Here is a 16,874-nt window from a genome sequence, read left to right on the forward strand (position 1 = left end):
GTGATGGATGGGATGAGGTATGAACGAGGTGGAAAGGCAAAGTACTGGATTCCCAAACCCGGACAAGCAAATAGTAGAACGCCATTGCTACAATCGCCATCCAGCCGGCGAGAATCTCTACCCTGGTCAAGAAGAGACAGCAGGGGTGACGTTCGCCAGTCATATACAGATTGTGACGAAATCACACTTGATGACGAGGACGAAAGACTGTTTACAAATGCGCGGGCGTTGGAGTTTGGTGATTGGCATGTGAGTATGGTCAAAAGCAGAAATTGCCAATCCATCTAATATAATCATTAGTACCCTGTTATTACGGCGAACGAAGTCCCCAGAGATCAATTGCTGCCATCGCGATCAAGATCCTTTACCGCAATCAAGTACCAACATCCCCCGGAAGGAAACCAAGTCAAAAGATCGTCACGACACCGATGTAGACGCATCCAAGGCGAAGGCTCCCAGGAGCCATCCGCGAATAGTATAGCTAAGAAGCCTAGAAGAACAAGACGAAGCCGGCAAAACGTGGAATTTGGATCATCGAGTAACTCGAAGCCAACAAACGACCAATTGGTAGACATAGTGGATGATGTTGAAAGTGCTGATAAGGAAAGGGGACGCGCTCGTGCTGCGGGAAAAGAGCCACATCACTTAGCTGAATCCCGATTGATGTAAGTTGATGGGTAACCCTGGGCCCTCTTGAGTTGAGCAACGTTAACGTATCTCTCTATAGAAGCCGATCCTCTAGTGGAACATTGGTCCAGAAGGATGGGCCAAACGAAACTGAAGCAGGACCCTCAACGTCACTTCCTGGCGAGGATGATGACTCCCAAGACGAAAGACAAAGGCTTCTTAGCCACATTGAAGACGGCGTATTCAATGAAGAACGGGCTGCTTGGGGCTAGGCTAATGGCAGAACTTTCCTTTCAATGAGAAATAGGGCTTGCGAGCAGGTCATTCTATACTTCTTATCTGTTTGGATACATTATTATTTCCAAGGAGTTAAAATTTTGGTTTGGCGTGCGGATTTACCTCTTCGAGTGTTTCCTCTGTACTTTTGATGTAGTTTGTTTTTTTTGTTCTTTTCGGCTGTGGACTCTCTGCGTCCACGACAAGTATCTTCTCAGTTGATGATTCACTGGACTATCATCTGATACCAAATTTAGCACATCTTGTGCAATAGTTTGATCCTCTGATAATAAAGATGCTTGGAACGCACAAGGATGATCAGAGCACGCGCACGGCTGGGATCTCCTGATCTGGACGTGAAACATGGGCTCACGCGGTCGTTCCCTGATAGGTGCGCTCAAACTAGCCCCTGGCGATGACACACTTCACTATCATCTCATACACCCCCCAAGCGCCGGCTGGAAGTTGTCTCTCGTCCTTTCATTAAATTAGAAGGAGAAAGCGAAGTACTAAAAAAAAGAGAGCCTTAAAATCTCTTGACTCAATAGCTCAAGATTGCAAGTCCAGCTGTCTCTGAATGGCCATTGTGTTTTGCATGGGTTACGTTGGACTTGCATGGCCTTGACCTGTCCACCAGCCAATCGACAATGATGGTTCTGGGTGACGCTAAACGAAACCCACAGGGCGCATCGCCGTCACCATTCAAGACACTGCATTAGTCGCCGGCACAAACACTCGCAAATGGCCAGAAAGTTTGTCCCGCGCGTGAGATGGCCTTGGTTGCCGTGTCAAGTTCCACAATTGGCTGGTTCGCACGTCCTGCAAATGATGTCCAACCCCATCACACCAAGTCTTCATGGCTGAGACCCCCACTATCAAACTGCCAGTTGGTTGCTATTCCTGGCCTGCCATGGCCGACTTGGGGTTTCCATGCCTCCCGTCTGACACGGGGTTCCCTGTGGAGGACCGTGTGAAGGTTTATCTCGCTTGCAAGCTCCCCATCCTCTTTAACATTCTCATTTCCACATTTTCCGGGTTCCTACCTCTAACCACTGTGTCTACATTCCAAGGGGCTGTTCTTCTGGCTGAATTGCCATGGAACCGGCCCGCTAGATATAGTTGTGTTGATGGAGTGGGTAGGCTCAGCGTTGAGGAAATGGGCCGGGTCTTGCTTCCCGTGCGTTTTACCGGAAAATGAGAGGCGCACTCCTATTCATCGGGAGCAAAGGCCGGGTGAGTGACCCAGACACGAGTCAACTTTTCCCATATCTGCATCTTGCTGACTCGGCAACCAGGCGTGGAGCGAGTCGTCCCAATCTACAATAATCAGCAACCAAAGGCAATTCCGCCTATGAAGCTGGTTATCTACGGCGACTTGCCCAGTCCAAACGAGCCCCATCCGCCCTTTCTGAACATCTCCAAATGGAAAACGGAGGGCAGGGACCTCGCGTCTAAATTGAACAAACGGAAAGGCCTGCTGAGCAGGGTTGTGTCTACAAATGAACAAAAACGGCGCATGATAAGCGCGCCCACAGATTTCCGGCGGGTTCCAACTCAAGTTAACCGACGTCTATCTTTTCGACCTTTGGAGCTGAGTATATATTTGCCTGGAAACCGACTTCCAGATTTACCCGAATTTTGTGATTTTGACCTTGACGGTCCAAGGGTGCCGCCCAAGGCGATATGGTCCCCATCCTTCAATTCTCATCATCGTCGATACTCCGACACGCCTTCTACCTTCAGCGTTCCTCGCAAGCCAGTTGGTTCTCTAAGGGACAGATCCTCTCTGATCGGCGATCAAGATAGTTATATGGGACACCGAAGTACGCTCTCCGACTCGAGGTTATCTCAATCCATGTCTTCTCCTTCGATAAATAGATTCAATAATAAACGGATTGCGCTGCATAATAGATCGCAGAGTTCGCCCGTTGCTAGCCCTACGTCACCTATAGGGTCAAACATCAACGAGGAGACACCTCCTTTGGTTGGCGGAAATCTGTTGTACTCCCCGGTGGCCAACTCATCCGCTCCATCATCACCCCTTTCAGATTTTGCCATGTCAACCGTTCCCAAAACCCCTCCCACTCGTTCTGACTCGTTCGCACATTGGCTTATGAACTCCCCTTCATCGCCAAATTCTGTGCAACAAACACTTCCAAAACATTCCTCATCTTACACCAAACGATGCCGCCAAATTAGCAACTCCACTGTGTCAACAGCTACGTCCTTTACAGCTGCTTCTCGAAGGACGCACTCGTTGGCTAGTTCAATGACATCCGCTGGAACTCTATATCAGTCCACACCCGTCAGAGATGTCAGTGACAAAACGTATGAACTGCCGTTGGACAACGTCTCCAGAGGAAAACTAGACTATCCACGCTACGAAGAAGTGTATCCTACTATTTACGAGAGCGGACAATATCGTTTTACTCCAACGATGCCAGACTCTCCACGGACATTCGGTACGGCTGATATTGGGTTAGCTTTTTGACGTATGACGTGTAGGAGTGGCATGGACATGAGTTATTGCAAGACACTCTTGTGCTACGTCGACTCAAGATTTTGATATGATTTTTCATCCGCGAAAAGCGGGCTAATATACTACTTCTATTCTATATACCCGGTAAATAATGCCTTACTACTGGTACATTCAGGTTTGCGAGGACAAAAATTCAATGGGGCGGCTAGAATCAAATTTGATAGTTAATCTCGGCTCTTCTTAATCAATCGTTCTCAAGCCTTTTCGTGTTTAATCTCTTGCTCTTGCGTAACTAACTATCCAGTCCTGTTTAGCTATGTAGCTACCAGCTGATTTCCAATCTCTTACGAGGATAATCTTCCGCACTTTGGAGTCCACGTTTTCCTCGGGACTAGCTTTGCAGTCTCAACCGGCCCTGTCGAGCAGATCACAAGGAAAAGGAAGGTCGAGCAGGATTCCGACCCCCTCATTCAAGGTTTCACAATGCGGAGTTGAAAAGAGGGGAACTGGACGGGCGCGACGATCTGCGTCCTGGCTTTTAGCGCCATAATTCTTTAATTAAACGGGTTAACGGTCTGTCTCAGGCCAGAGGCTGACGGTGATCTGGAGTGCACGCACGGAAGAAGACCGTGTGTTTTCTTTTTCCGAACGATCGTTTTGCGATTTCGAATGGGCCGTTCATTATCGTATTTGTTTCTGCTCGAGACGAGTACTATCACGATCCATGCCCCCAGGTTACCAACCTGCAGGAATCCAGGGACCTCGGCAAGCTAAGCTTCGGAGCGTGGGTTATTAATACCCATGTCCCGGGATGGATGTATAAGCATGGCACTAAGTGTGCTCAGTATACTCCGTAACTCATATTCGATATTGCTGGCGGAGGACACACACGAGACGATACAACGGGTTAATTATCAATTCATCAAGATCCCACGTCGTTGTCTCCCTCCACCATGACGAATCGCATAGAACAGGCATTGCTTCAACGATCTACCATGCGGACTGTGTCCATACTTGTGAGGCCGACACATTTCTGAGACTAAAAGAATTAGAGGTAGAAGACTCCGGGTTATGGATGCTCCATCCAAGATTCGAATAGCACTAGGAGCCCCGTACATAACGCTAGTAACACAAGATAGGGAGCTATAGATCCGGAATTTTCAGCCAGTATTAAAGGCAGAAAGAGTTATCTATCAAGATAGCTGACGAATCAACCCAGAGTGCATTGCCAACAAACATGTGAGAAAAGGTCCAGGGTAGTCTAAAACGGGCTCCCATAAACCTCAGCAAGCCAAACCAGGGAGATAATTACGCATGGGTATATCGCTTCAAAGTGACAAATACAAATCTCGGTAACTCGATGGGTATCTATGAATCAACAATTGCAACGCCCTCTGACGAGCCATAAACCGGCACATGCTGGGGAACTTCGTCTTTCTGCATTCCAAGCATTTCCCATGCGGGGTCCATGGCACCCGTATTCCTCGAGGACAAGAAGCTGTTACCGCTATCCACGACAGAGGATTGATTAACCCTGTGTTTTTCCAAACAGAAAATTGATTTTTTCCGTTCTTTCCGTCCTCGAGCCCGTTCTTGATGTACAATTTCATCCTTCCATTGACTCCACTGCTCATACTGTTCTCGTTGCTTTATCGCATGGTATCGCACCGTAGATTTAATGGGTCTCCACGCCAAACGATTAGAACTGTCTGCCGGAAGACTAGATTTTATATCGACGAGCTTAGATTCTTTCGTCAATTTGACGAGGTAGCTCAACACATCTTGACTCTCTGACGTTGCCAAACGCTCACTCGATCCGGAATGAGGAGTAACTTTGGGGCACACCAAGGGTGTATCGAGCCAAGACTGTATATGGTTCGCTCGCTGCACAGAGTATGGATCTAGGAGATGTGCTCTGCGGTTATCATCACGCAGGAACCGCACTGCAGCTTGGAGACTGGCAACCTCCGCGCGAAGTGCATCATTCTCTCGAATGACGGATAGAGATGCTGCAGCGTTCACGGGTATTGTTCCGTCTGGGCCGACCGAACTCCCATCCGAGCCAGACGCTCTCTTCAATTTCTCCCATTTGTTCCGGTAATCGTCCCGTTCCTTTGCAATGTTTTGGATATCTCCCGATTGCCTATCCATAATGTCCAGTAACTCCACTTCCTTCGAGTGAGACGCTTCCAATTTGGACTCCATTTCTTTCACCAATGCCGCTTTCTTCCCAGCTTCACGCATTCGAGATTCCAAAAGCTCGATCTTGATAGTTTGCTCCTCAAACACTTTATCCTTGAGGCCCAACGCCGTGGATGCTTCATTGAGCTCACTCCTAAGACGACGGAGCTCCTCCTCGGTATCCGGTGACACGGTTTGATTGGATTTAAGTTCTTTGGCGCGGGATATCCATGGAGCAGGCAGGCGCTCAAATTCAATAGTCTGAGAAAGATCGGATGAGACGGAGCTGGCTTCATCAAGGTATCCCCCTAGCATACGAATCTTGTTTGCAAGGAAAGAAAGTGCGTCACTGGTGTCAAATTGGGGCGCGGATGGTTGGCACACAGACGCAACAGTCTGTGCCATCGAACCGACAATCTCAGCATACGTGATGGGCTCCGCACGACCCTCCTCAGTAATAAGTGGAAGTAGATTTTCTCCTAGCTGTCTTGCAACTTCCGATATCTCCTTCGCAGCTTGTTCCGTCCTCTCAAAAACTTCCGCAGAGAATTCTGACAAGGACAACGAACTTGATCTTAATTCGTCAAAAGAGCGAGTGATTTTCCCACTAATGACCTTAGAGCCTCTTGCCTGTCCGGCTAGTGCATCTATTTTTTGAAGCAAAAATGATCCTTCCTCGTCGTCCTCTTTTTCAGGCAATCTGGTCTGGAGTACCAGCTTCAAGTGAGATAGCGAGGAAGCCGTGTTTTCCATATAAGTTTGTGTCAAAACGCATTGCATATAAACCTCATCAGCGGAAGCTGCGGTAGACGGAGGAATGAGGGTCTCCGCAAGATGCGAAAGGAGCGCGATGGACCGCTGGAGCTCTTCTGCGCATTTCCTTTCATTCAACTCGCTCCTTTTTAAATTCTCAATCGAAGCGTTCAAAATCCGCTCAACAGGATCGAGCTCATAAAGGGCGCCTTCAAATTTCGCAAATTCTTCACTTGAGCAGCCATGGACAAATTTTACAAATCTCTCACACAGTAGCGATATCCATGTGAGTTTCTCGAGGAGATCATATGCTGTGAGACTATCGGGTTCCAACGCGACAGGCGAGGAAAGTTCCGCTACTCTTTCGCGCACAGTATTGCCCATTAATGAAGACTTGAACCCGACCCTTTTGAAGCGGAGAAGGGCTAGAATTGGGTTCTTTTCGGTGTCAAAGTATTCCGGCAAGTATTCCTTCATGATAGCTAAATGTTGTGCAGATTCTTCGGCTTCCATTCGACCCAATTCCAAGTCAATAGTCTTTACTTGTGCTTTGGCCGCGGAAGCCTGAAGCTTGAGATTCAAGTCAATCATGGCTCTAGACCGGGCTGATAGGTCGTTCGCTTCCGTCTCCGAGATTTGTTGAGAAACGCGCATATCTTCTAGGTCGCTTTGGAGATTGGTCACTAGTTCTCTGAACTTTGACAAGGTATATTCTAGATCTTCGATGACCTCGTCTTGATGGGCGATTTTTCGGTTTTGCTCGTGATAAATGCTGTCCCGATAGTCAAGTTCATCCTGTAGCTGCTTCTCAGTTTCCACGTGAGTGATTTCAAGCTCATCGCTTAGCTCCTTCAGATTCTCCAGGTCCTCTATCGCAGCCTTCAACTCGCTGATTTGCTCTTGGTATTGCATGTTCTTTTCGGAGAGTTCTTCAATCATTTCTTCGGCGCCCAAAGCCTCTACTTGCTGCTTCAGCTCTTCCATGTTAGCCTCTGTTACCGTCAACTGCTCTTTTGTGCTCTCATATCTGGCCTTGAGGGCAGCGTAGCCCTCTAGATCCTCTTCCAGCTCCTTTATCTGACTTTTCAGGTCTGCCTCTTGCTGCTGAGTCATATCACGGAGCCGTATCAGAGCCTCACGTAACCTCTCGTTGGTCCTTTCCATCTGTAACCATCCTTGACTCGACCTTTCTTCCGGGCTTGTCACTTGGCCTAATTCTTGATTCTCCTCTCTCAGAACCTCCACTTCCAGCTCTAACTCTTCAGTCCTCATCTTAAGGGCCTCATATTCAGCCTTAATGGCTTCCGCGACTTCTTCGGCCATCTCTCGGTCTAAGGCCGCCATCTCTAGAATCGACTCATGTTCAGCCTGGAGCCTCTCAATTTCTTCGACCCTTGACTCAGCCTCTTTTAGCTGTCTGCGGAGATGTGCGATTTCCTGCTGCTGAGGCTGGTACTTAGCTTGTAGTTTCTGAATAATTCCTTCGTATTTCTCCTTCTCGGCCTGTATCGTCTCAAGCAGTTGCATTTTCTCTCGATCTTCTGCGCGCTTCTTCTCCATAACGCGTAGCTTAGCTTTCAAATCCTCAAGCTCCTTAGCAACTGAACTACTGTTGGAAAGGGACCGACGATGTGCCGCAGGAGAAAGTGACAAACGGGAAGCGCCTGGGGATTGAGAAGCGTCATGGCTTGAATCGAGAAACGAAGAGTCTATCCTCACAGAACCCTCGTTCGTTTCGCTTGACGGGCTTCCCGTACTCTGTGGACTCGCTGATTTTGCTGCTGTTTGTCTCAGGGACATCCGCTTCGCCGGGGAGATGGCACTCGAGCGTGGTTGAAGTCCTGGCTTAGACAACCTGTTAGGAGTGGCCAATGGTGATTGTCGAGGTGCCTTGGCGGCAGGTGTAGTGGTAGCTGGGGGCGGCATTGATGCTCGATTCGGTAAACCTGGTCTGTTTTTCGGGGTTGACAGAGGTGGCTTTGAGATAGAGGGGGTCGTTCGAGATAGAAGAGCGGACTTTTCCGACAATTGTTTTGTCGGGGATTTCGTAGGTGACTAAGTAGATATCAAATTAGTTACCGCCATTGATCATGAAAGGATGGAATAGCTTACCCGCAGTGAACGACCTTGCGCTGCGAGTTTAGAAACCGGTGATGGACTGCTAGTATTTGAGCCCTGCCGTTTCACCGCAGTCGTAGATAGCACGCTTTGCCTCCTGGTTCCAGTCTTACTTCCTGGCGTAGTGCTGGGGGCCCTGCCCCTGATATCCTGCGACAAATGTTTTGGCGGTGGTTTCGCATCCTCTTTTCTCGGCTGCTCGAGAACCGCAGTAACAGCAGTGGGACGAATGAACATGCCATAGTTCTGCTCGCAGTCAAAGTAGCGTTCTCCCTGAACAGCTCCATCGTTCTTCCCTGTCGGCTCTTCCAGCTCAATTCCAATCCACTCTCCAGGGGCGAAATGCGTTGCTCCGATAAAGCGAATTATGGCGCGTCGACGGTCAGGCAGGCTGATAACTTGACCAACAACGTGGCCCGCCATTGTTGCATCCCTCGCTGCCAAAGAACCACACGGCTAACGCGTCGGTTTTATCGACCTTCCTCCCAGCGTTGCTTGTTTCATGCACGATAACATTGGAAGTACCTCTGGCACCCCCTAAGCCCAATCTGGCAAAGCGCCATTAGCGACCGGGAAGGTTCCAATTCCGACAACCGACATGCCGCTTTTGCTTTGTTGATTAAGCACTCACGAAAAGGCCCCGCTGCTTTTATTGTAACACTATGTACGGAGTACGAGACGCATTGCCTTGTCCGGAGCTAGCCACCAACATTGGACAACCAAGGGGCTACCTCCGCAACCCAGCTACCCCTAACTCACCCCTCCCTCCCTCCCTCCTCTCCCCAAAAGAAAAAAAAAAGGGTCCCATTCCTGGGGGCCCTCATCCCTAGGATGGCTAGAAATGGGATATAGGCAGCCTGTGATGCTGCGGCTAATACATAATTACAGGCGGGGTGCCAAAATGCCGAGACGTTTAGCACCAGATGCTCGTGGTTTCGAGCGAAATCACCAGTTGTGCTTGAGCCGTCTCGCTTCAGCCCATGGGCCGGATCGTGGATGACCATTGACAACGCGGCAAGTGACAACAAAGTGACTCGTGGAGCGGCATCCAGGCTCGTATTCAAGCTCGAGAGAAGCGCAACACGGATGTCGGCGAACTGGTTGGAGCCACCTGTGCGATTTTTTCCCATTCCGTTCGCTTGGCTTCGAGTTGAGCGGAGCCCAATTCGGATAGCCCGACGTGTCGCGTTGCCGAAAAGCTTCAGCCTTACAGTGCACTTATCCGTATTTTGCGGAGGTCCAGCGCACATCAGGACCCTTGCATCGTCCCATTGGCCGTTGTTGCAACAAAAGAAAGCATTCGCGCAGTACGGAGAACGGAGTATATTTCCCAAAAATCCAAATCCCGGCAGCTGAGATGATAAATAAGATCAACATGCCCTTATCTTCCGCCGGGATGCTTCAGGCATCGACTTGACTTCGATTTTGTTCCATTTTTTATCTCAGTGGCTCACCATTCGCTCGAAGATGTCGAACCCTTGGGCGGATACTCCGCTCTCTTTGATATCTGAAACCGGAATCAAAAGTCGACCGGATATCCCTCTAGATCATGCCGCAGTGGAAGGGGCGCAGAAGATGGCTGCTATACATAACATCCTTCTCAGATCTTTCAATGCATCCTATAATCAGTGTCTCGGCGTGAAGCGGAACACCAAGGAGGCTAGCGACTTCTTAGTCTTCAATCAGGTCCTGTATGAAATGACTTCACACCATCACCACCTTGAAGAGACATGTTTGTTTCCGGAAATCGAGAAGTTCACGGGAGTCAAGGGCCTCATGGATAAAAACATTCGGGAACATAAAGATTTCGAAGGAGGCCTTGAGAAGCTCCGTGAATTCTCCTTTACCACCGATGCGAGCACATACGACGGAGAGGCTCTGAAAGCTATCTTGGATATACTGGGGCCCGTCTTAGAGAAACACTTCCATGGGGAAATTTCCACCTTTCTTGATCTAGCAGAATATGACTCGAAAGCAATGGAGAAAGCGTGGGATTTGGTAGCAAAAAAAGGGGCGTCTAGTACGATTAAGTCTAGGTAACACGGCTCCCTTGTTTGTCATCTATTGTGCATTACCCCGGTCACGTTTCATTTATTGACCTCTTCTCGCAGAACCGGAGTAATGATTCTTGTCTGCTCGGACAATACGTTCGCCATAGATGAGAAAGAAGGTGGCTACCCACCGTTTCCGGCCTTTGTACCATATTTAACGAAATGGGTATTTCAGTGGCGGCATGCCGGTACTTGGCATTTTGCCCCGTCAGATGTCTTTGGCAACCCTAAACCGCTAGCGTTTTTGAACCCTAAGACGACATGATTAAGCAGCGCCGCTTGCTTCTTTCTTGTTTTGGGGAGCGTTGAGCCTTTTGGAAAACTGGTACTGGATTGAGATTGGTGTTGAAAGTGTATAATAATAATGTGGTTCTCTTGATTGATGTCTAACGAGCCGATTCCTTCGATATGACACTTAACTGCCCAGTGCACATAAGACTTATAATGCCTTTATATTCTCACCGATCTTTGGTTTGAAAAATTGCGGAAACAGCTCCCGTAACTCTTCGAGATTTCTGATCATGAATTTCGATGCCGGTATTGGTGGGATCGGGAGGCCTGGCTCCACGAAATGAACGGTAGTCCAGCCGCGAGCCTGGGCATGTCGACAATTCAATTGTGAATCATCTGCATGAAGCTGATTAATGACTGATTACAGAGTGGATTGGAAGGAGCCTGCAGAAAATTTAAAAAAAAAAAAAAAAAAAAAAAAAAAAAAAAAAAAAGCATAGATTTTGGGGTTGCAATCCTCACCAACAAAGAAGCACTGGTCAATACCTGGCGCATGCGCCTCCCTTTCCGCTTTCTCGAACATTTTTGCATGTGGTTTGCAAATGAGTGGTTGTTGAGCATAATCACAATATGTGATCCCCTCAAAAAGGTCATCCACTCCTAAAAGTTTAACTACCCTTCTGCCATGGTTGATATAGGCGTTGGTAAATAGCCACAATTTGACCTTTGAGGTGTCAAAATCTTCAAGAAATCGACGTAGCGCCGGGTCAAATTTCAAAATAGAATCAAGCGGGAGAGCATCATCCACTCCGCTATTAAATTCCAATGGGTCAATTTTATGATTCCGCGTTAACCCTTCTATCGCAAGGCCATATTCCTTGTAGTATTTATTATGAAGCATAACCGCATCGTCGATACTGAGTGATAGGTGTTTGGCAAAGAATTGATCTGGATATTGGCCGGTCAGAAGCTTGTCTTCCACAGCTATAAATCTCGGATTACAGACCGATGAGTTCTTGCATTAGATCATGGATTTTACTGTCTAGTGATTAAGAAAATTGTTAGTTACATGAACCATCGAAGAGGAAGAACCCCGCTAAAGGCTTACCACGGGAATATAGCTATTCCAATCAACTCTCCAGTCAGCCTTAGAACAGTCACTTGCTGTCATCTAATTGCCTATGCCAAACAAGAAGTAGCCCAGCATTGCTCCTGGTTTGATGTGTGCACACATACACAGTTGTCAATATCAAAGAAAAAGACAGGGCGGGTATCTTCACTACCCCGCTGTTGGTCCATGCTATACACAGAGACGGTAAGAGAGATCCCTCGAAGAAATTGCCCTTGTGTTCGACGTGTGGAAATGCAGAAGATGGAGGATAAGCAACTGATTCGGGGGAAGAGGCATTTCTGGTATTCTGGCTTTTCTTGTCTATTCAGTCCCGTTAAGTTCCAGTTGATGGCTTCTGCTGTCCTGAACAAGGTACAAATGCTCCACTATATCTATCAGTAAGTCCACAGCCGCTATGTTTCATGGGCGTGGCTTGGCATTACGCTTACGCATCCTGTCTGCTGTCTTGTGCGGAAGCTTTCATGGCCATTACAGGATCAAAACCACCCAGGACAGCTTAACATGCAGTGTGTTTAACAAGAGGTGCAGTGGCCTTTAGCACTTGAGTCTAATCTTTCAGGGGGCTCTGACGTTTACACTAAGGCCAATCTGGTTTAGTGCATGTAATCATGTTGGCTGCACACGCAAAACGACTTTCTTCACATCTTGGGCTGGGGACACAACATCGATTTTCTCAAAAGGTTCCCGAGACCAAAAGAACACCCAGCTACCCATTTCTTGCGAGCGAGAGATAGGGTGATGCACTGTTTTAATTGCCTGTGAGAATTGTTAACCTACACAGCTGATTAGCCACCAATGATCGCGTCAGAGTTGGCCCGGAAGCCCGAGCAGGGCCACGGCAGCCCATTGTCGGGCTCCAAAGAGATCGTTGAGTACGAGAAAATCTTGAATATTCGGGACCAGATATTCTCTGGAAATCACCCGCGATTAAAGGTTCCTCAGCATGTCATTCGCAACTTCACTCCTCGATCAGTTCAAAGCCCCTCAATACCTACTACTCCCTCCGGCCCAGCAGAGACGGCGACGGCCGCGCAGCAAAAGGAAAGCCAGCTGCCGAGCAGTGTACAGAGATCTCCTCCAGCGAATGAATCTTCAGCGGTAGGGACAACGATAGCTGGCACTGGTGCTTCTAGTAGTCATTTGTCTACTACTTCTGCTACGAAACCAGCTTCAGAAATTGACCCTATTTTCTTAACTAAATCTGATGATCTCATCAGAGCCGAGATGCAATTACAGCGGCAGAGGATTGAACGTGCTCTGCGTGACCAGGTGGAGCAGAGGAGGATAGATGCTAAAACAAAACCTTCACCACAAGAACTAAATCCTGATTTCGATGTTGCAGTGGTTTTTGCAAAAGCATTGGAACTTGTTAAGCCAGTTTCAGAGATTGATACAGAAGGGGCTAATGGGAACATTGCAGCCAGTGATTCCTTTGATGAGAATTCTTTCTATTCGAGTAGAGCCCCTGATTCTCCGCAGAACGAGCCAGTAGTGGCATCGCCTATCACCGAACGACAACCCCAGCCGGTGCTCATTGACGACGCGGTTCCTGATACTCATGTAGCTCGTCATAATGGTGGACCTCGATATTTGGATAATGGGAATCGGAACTTAGTGAATTTGGAATCACATCCTCCGTCGGGACTGGCTGAAAAGAATATACCTCCAAGGAGCACCGATAACACGCCCGTTCAACCTGGTATGCCACCAGAGAGACAACAGGGCCGTGAAGAGCCAGAGCCATTTGAAGAACCGGAATATTCACCGCCTGGCCCTACTACTGTGGACACCGAAAGGGAAGGTGGTGCTCATCAACCTATCTCAGAACGGGCCAATGGGGGACACGCTCATCGTGTGCCCACCCAACCTCAGCAGGATTCCCAACGACATCAATACCCAGTGCAGGATGTGAGAGTAGTCAGAAACCATATTACATCCCCTGCCGCCCCGCAACCATCAAGGGTGTCACCGCTTGCAGTGTCAAAAGTACCAGGGACCCAGCGGCAGAATCGCCGTCAAAGGAAGGCGGAGAGAAGACTGGCTGCCCAGGCTTCAGAACGTGGCAGCCCTGAAGCACCGGTGCAACCAATAGTTCATCGTAAGCGTCGACGTGAACAGGAATTCAAAGATAGTACGCGCTCTATGGAGGAGAGAAGACCGGCGGTGTCGCCAGATATTCCTCACATTAAACCAGAGCCCGTGTCGCCACCTCCATTTATTGAGGTGCCGCCGGCGTCATACCTGCGATCCCACGCGCCCCAAAGTGGTAGTACATATGTTGAGATTGATTCTCCCCGGTATACCCCTGTTGGCGACCGACGTGAAAGTGGTGGCCGCCCTACCTATTATGATGAAAGGCACGCCAGAGGGTACGAGATGGATGGTTCTACTGACGTGAATATCACACGTTCGTCCTCGAGATTAACTTACAAGAGGCCTTTAAGAGAAGACCGCGATCTTCGTCGGGTTGCAACCATGCAACATGCACGCCAATCAGAATATGTTCAGGATTATCCCGAGCCCATCCCCGAGACTACGCCACGTTATGTGCGAGCGGCCTCCTATGCTGTGACAGATCGACCGGTGCAGGTTCAGAAACCAAGATACTATGATGAGCTCGCTCCATCATATCCGAAGCCATACGGTGCAAGTGTCCGTCCCGCCTCTCCAAGACTACGCGAAGAATATATTGAAACCCATCCCGAACCCCGTTCTATGGGGCCTCCTCCACAACGCAGAATTGTTATAGATGCTGAGGGAAATAGATACTACGAGTCTCTGGCGCCTTCGTCCAGAATGCACCCTCCATCTACCCGGTTGGCGCATAGTGAGGCATATGATGAAGGGCCACCCATTCGCACTGCACCCGTTCGAGCGATGTCAGTTGTCGGGAACACATATCCGGATCACAGATATGCTCACGACATGCCTCCGCCAGTCACCTATCGACGGGTCCCTGAATATACGCGAGTGGCACCGAGCGAACATGGCGTCTACGATCGAGAAATAGACGACAGAGCTCGAGTGCCTCGCGGCGCAAGTGTGCAAGTTATTGACTATCCACGTCGTCATCCAACATATGTCGAGGAACCGGCGTATCCGAGGGAGGAACTGGTGAGAATGTCAAGCGTACGACCACCTCCAAGCCGCTATGAAGACCCCGTAGAACCGCCGATGCGTATGCCGAGCGTCAGGCCTGTTCGACGCGAGGTGAGCGTGTACATTGATGATGAGCCTCGTCAATCCCGAGAGTACGCTCCTGTGGATCACGTTAATTACCCTGCTGCCAGGCAAGCGAGAGAGGAGCGTTACTATGATGACGAGGACACTGCGAAACTGGATCTTGAAGGTGGTCAGGGGGTGATTAGGAGAGTTTCTCGAAGATATTAATCCTGGGTATGACCATGGCTCTTAGTGACAACAATCACTGTTCACGATATTTCCTTGTTTCTCCTTTTGATGGGTTAGTTTTGATGTATGGTTCTATGACGCTTCTAGTACCTTCTTGGCGCCTTGTTGACCTAGCCAAACCCTTTTTGTGTTTGTGTCTGCGTGACTGGGGGAAAAAGCTACAGTGGTTACTTTGACATGTATATTTGTCTTCTGCGTCTGTTTGACCAGAAAGCTGTTTGAGTACTCTGTATTTAGAACACTGGAAACATAGCTTTTGTTTTGGCGCTGAATATAATACACGGGTCAATGTTAAAGCTCATTGACACTAAGTGAAGCCAATTGCAATTACCATGCACATCGCTGTAGAGCATTCGCCGGGTTTGAGGAAGATTATATTATGTTAATTACTCTGATGATCTACTTTGCGCATCCGTCTTCCAAGAAGGAAGGTGGACGTGGGATCACATTATTACATGCATTCGTCTGCTACGTACTGAATGCTATTACAGTTCTAAATTTGGCTCCACACCAGGATACAGTGGAGACGGACCGAAATAACCTAAAGTAGGGTCCTCCTGCTTCGGATTCGGAAATCTCGAAAAAGGGTCTTCATCAGCTGGGCCAAGTCTCGGAAGCTGTGTGCGAGAGAACCGGGAAAGGGGCCCTAGGAGCACCCGCAAGGGAAGTGAGATGACGTGCTAGGGAGTGTTGGTGGCATCCCATCTACGTTGCGTTGCCCTTGAGAGTTTTGAGGAGACTCTATTAGGGGAATTTTCACATGGCACACCTAGGCATCACATTCGTTCCGCCATGGTCCGCGAGGTGGGGTGGAGCTCACCTGGGAGGGATTGGACCCGAGGGAGGGCTTGTGTTAGTTTGAATCTCATATGAAGCATACATCCCTAGCCGGAAAATCAGGGCTCTGGGCCTGCTAGCCAAAATTATTTGTTCGCTGGTTGAGGAATAATTGGAGGGGGGGCGCGGCCTACCTAGACCGGGATCAAGTTAGGAATTGCAGCTTTTAAGAAATGAAGAACAGCTTGTCCAGGAAGAAAAAGGAAAGACATGCTGGTTCCGTCTTGGGAGCAAGCATCAGCAAAGTGGGCCGGGTGCTCCCTCGAAAACACCGGACGGTTCGATCAGTGGTTTTTGTTTTGAACCCGAGAGAGAGAGTGTGCCCTGCTGGCAAGTTTTCCAGTTCGTCCGGCGCCCCGAGCTTGATTCACCGCCGTGGCCTCCGTGTTCGCCCAGGCAAGGGATGGATAACGTCATATACTGGCCCCGGCGGAAAATCAACCTCCTTGCATTCTGGAAAACGGGGTGTACGACAGCATCGCAGCGCCGGCAGACAGGGCCACCTTCTGCCGGCAGCAGACAGCTCCCGGCCTGCAGCCCGACGGCCCAACTGCACCGGGAGTGTCGCGAGAGGCAGCTCAGGGCTGACTCCGGCCGTCGCGTCCTCCGCGAAGTCGCCCAGCGGCGGCCCGTGCACGTCCCGATCAGGAAAAGGCACAGGTGGTTAGTCCCGATCTGGTCTAGCGCGGATTCAGAGGCTCATGTAACTGAAAAAGGCCGCTAAAAGCCTCAGCCCAGCCCAGGCCTTGCTTCGAAGTTCCCTCCACACAACACCCTC

The 16,874-nt window shown here is 49.2% G+C and overlaps 6 protein-coding genes across 6 annotated transcripts; 3 read left to right on the forward strand and 3 right to left on the reverse strand.

Moving 5' to 3' along the window:
- Positions 1-1,813: 1,813 nt before the first annotated feature.
- Positions 1,814-3,651, forward strand: D8B26_000465 (uncharacterized protein; the record flags this gene model as incomplete). The annotated part of the gene is made up of 3 exons (XM_066123237.1): positions 1,814-1,879; positions 1,974-2,136; positions 2,199-3,651. The coding sequence occupies 3 exons, from the start codon at positions 1,814-1,816 to the stop codon at positions 3,392-3,394; spliced, it is 1,425 nt and encodes a 474-aa protein (XP_065979311.1). The 3' UTR covers positions 3,395-3,651.
- A 1,099-nt stretch (positions 3,652-4,750) lies between these two features.
- Positions 4,751-8,401, reverse strand: D8B26_000466 (uncharacterized protein; the record flags this gene model as incomplete). Its single annotated transcript, XM_066123238.1, has 2 exons — positions 4,751-8,371; positions 8,396-8,401. The coding sequence occupies 2 exons, from the start codon at positions 8,399-8,401 to the stop codon at positions 4,751-4,753; spliced, it is 3,627 nt and encodes a 1,208-aa protein (XP_065979312.1).
- A 3-nt stretch (positions 8,402-8,404) lies between these two features.
- D8B26_000467 (uncharacterized protein) lies at positions 8,405-8,857 on the reverse strand (the record flags this gene model as incomplete). Its single annotated transcript, XM_003071282.2, has 1 exon — positions 8,405-8,857. The coding sequence occupies one exon, from the start codon at positions 8,855-8,857 to the stop codon at positions 8,405-8,407; it is 453 nt and encodes a 150-aa protein (XP_003071328.2).
- Positions 8,858-9,901: 1,044 nt separating this feature from the next.
- D8B26_000468 (uncharacterized protein) lies at positions 9,902-10,750 on the forward strand (the record flags this gene model as incomplete). The annotated part of the gene is made up of 2 exons (XM_003071283.2): positions 9,902-10,470; positions 10,546-10,750. The coding sequence occupies 2 exons, from the start codon at positions 9,902-9,904 to the stop codon at positions 10,748-10,750; spliced, it is 774 nt and encodes a 257-aa protein (XP_003071329.2).
- Positions 10,724-12,160, reverse strand: D8B26_000469 (uncharacterized protein). Its single transcript, XM_066123239.1, has 4 exons — positions 11,825-12,160; positions 11,723-11,758; positions 11,239-11,664; positions 10,724-11,112 (listed from the first exon to the last, which is right to left on the reverse strand). The coding sequence occupies exons 2-4, from the start codon at positions 11,736-11,738 to the stop codon at positions 10,925-10,927; spliced, it is 630 nt and encodes a 209-aa protein (XP_065979313.1). The 5' UTR covers positions 11,739-11,758; positions 11,825-12,160; the 3' UTR covers positions 10,724-10,924.
- A 350-nt stretch (positions 12,161-12,510) lies between these two features.
- On the forward strand, positions 12,511-16,602 carry D8B26_000470 (uncharacterized protein). The gene has a single exon (XM_066123240.1). It carries the CDS (start codon positions 12,644-12,646, stop codon positions 15,236-15,238), a length of 2,595 nt encoding a protein of 864 aa, XP_065979314.1. The 5' UTR covers positions 12,511-12,643; the 3' UTR covers positions 15,239-16,602.
- The last annotated feature ends 272 nt before the right edge of the window (positions 16,603-16,874 follow it).

This window comes from Coccidioides posadasii, chromosome 1 (assembly GCF_018416015.2).
Source record: "Coccidioides posadasii str. Silveira chromosome 1, complete sequence".
Classification (NCBI taxonomy): domain Eukaryota; kingdom Fungi; phylum Ascomycota; class Eurotiomycetes; order Onygenales; family Onygenaceae; genus Coccidioides; species Coccidioides posadasii.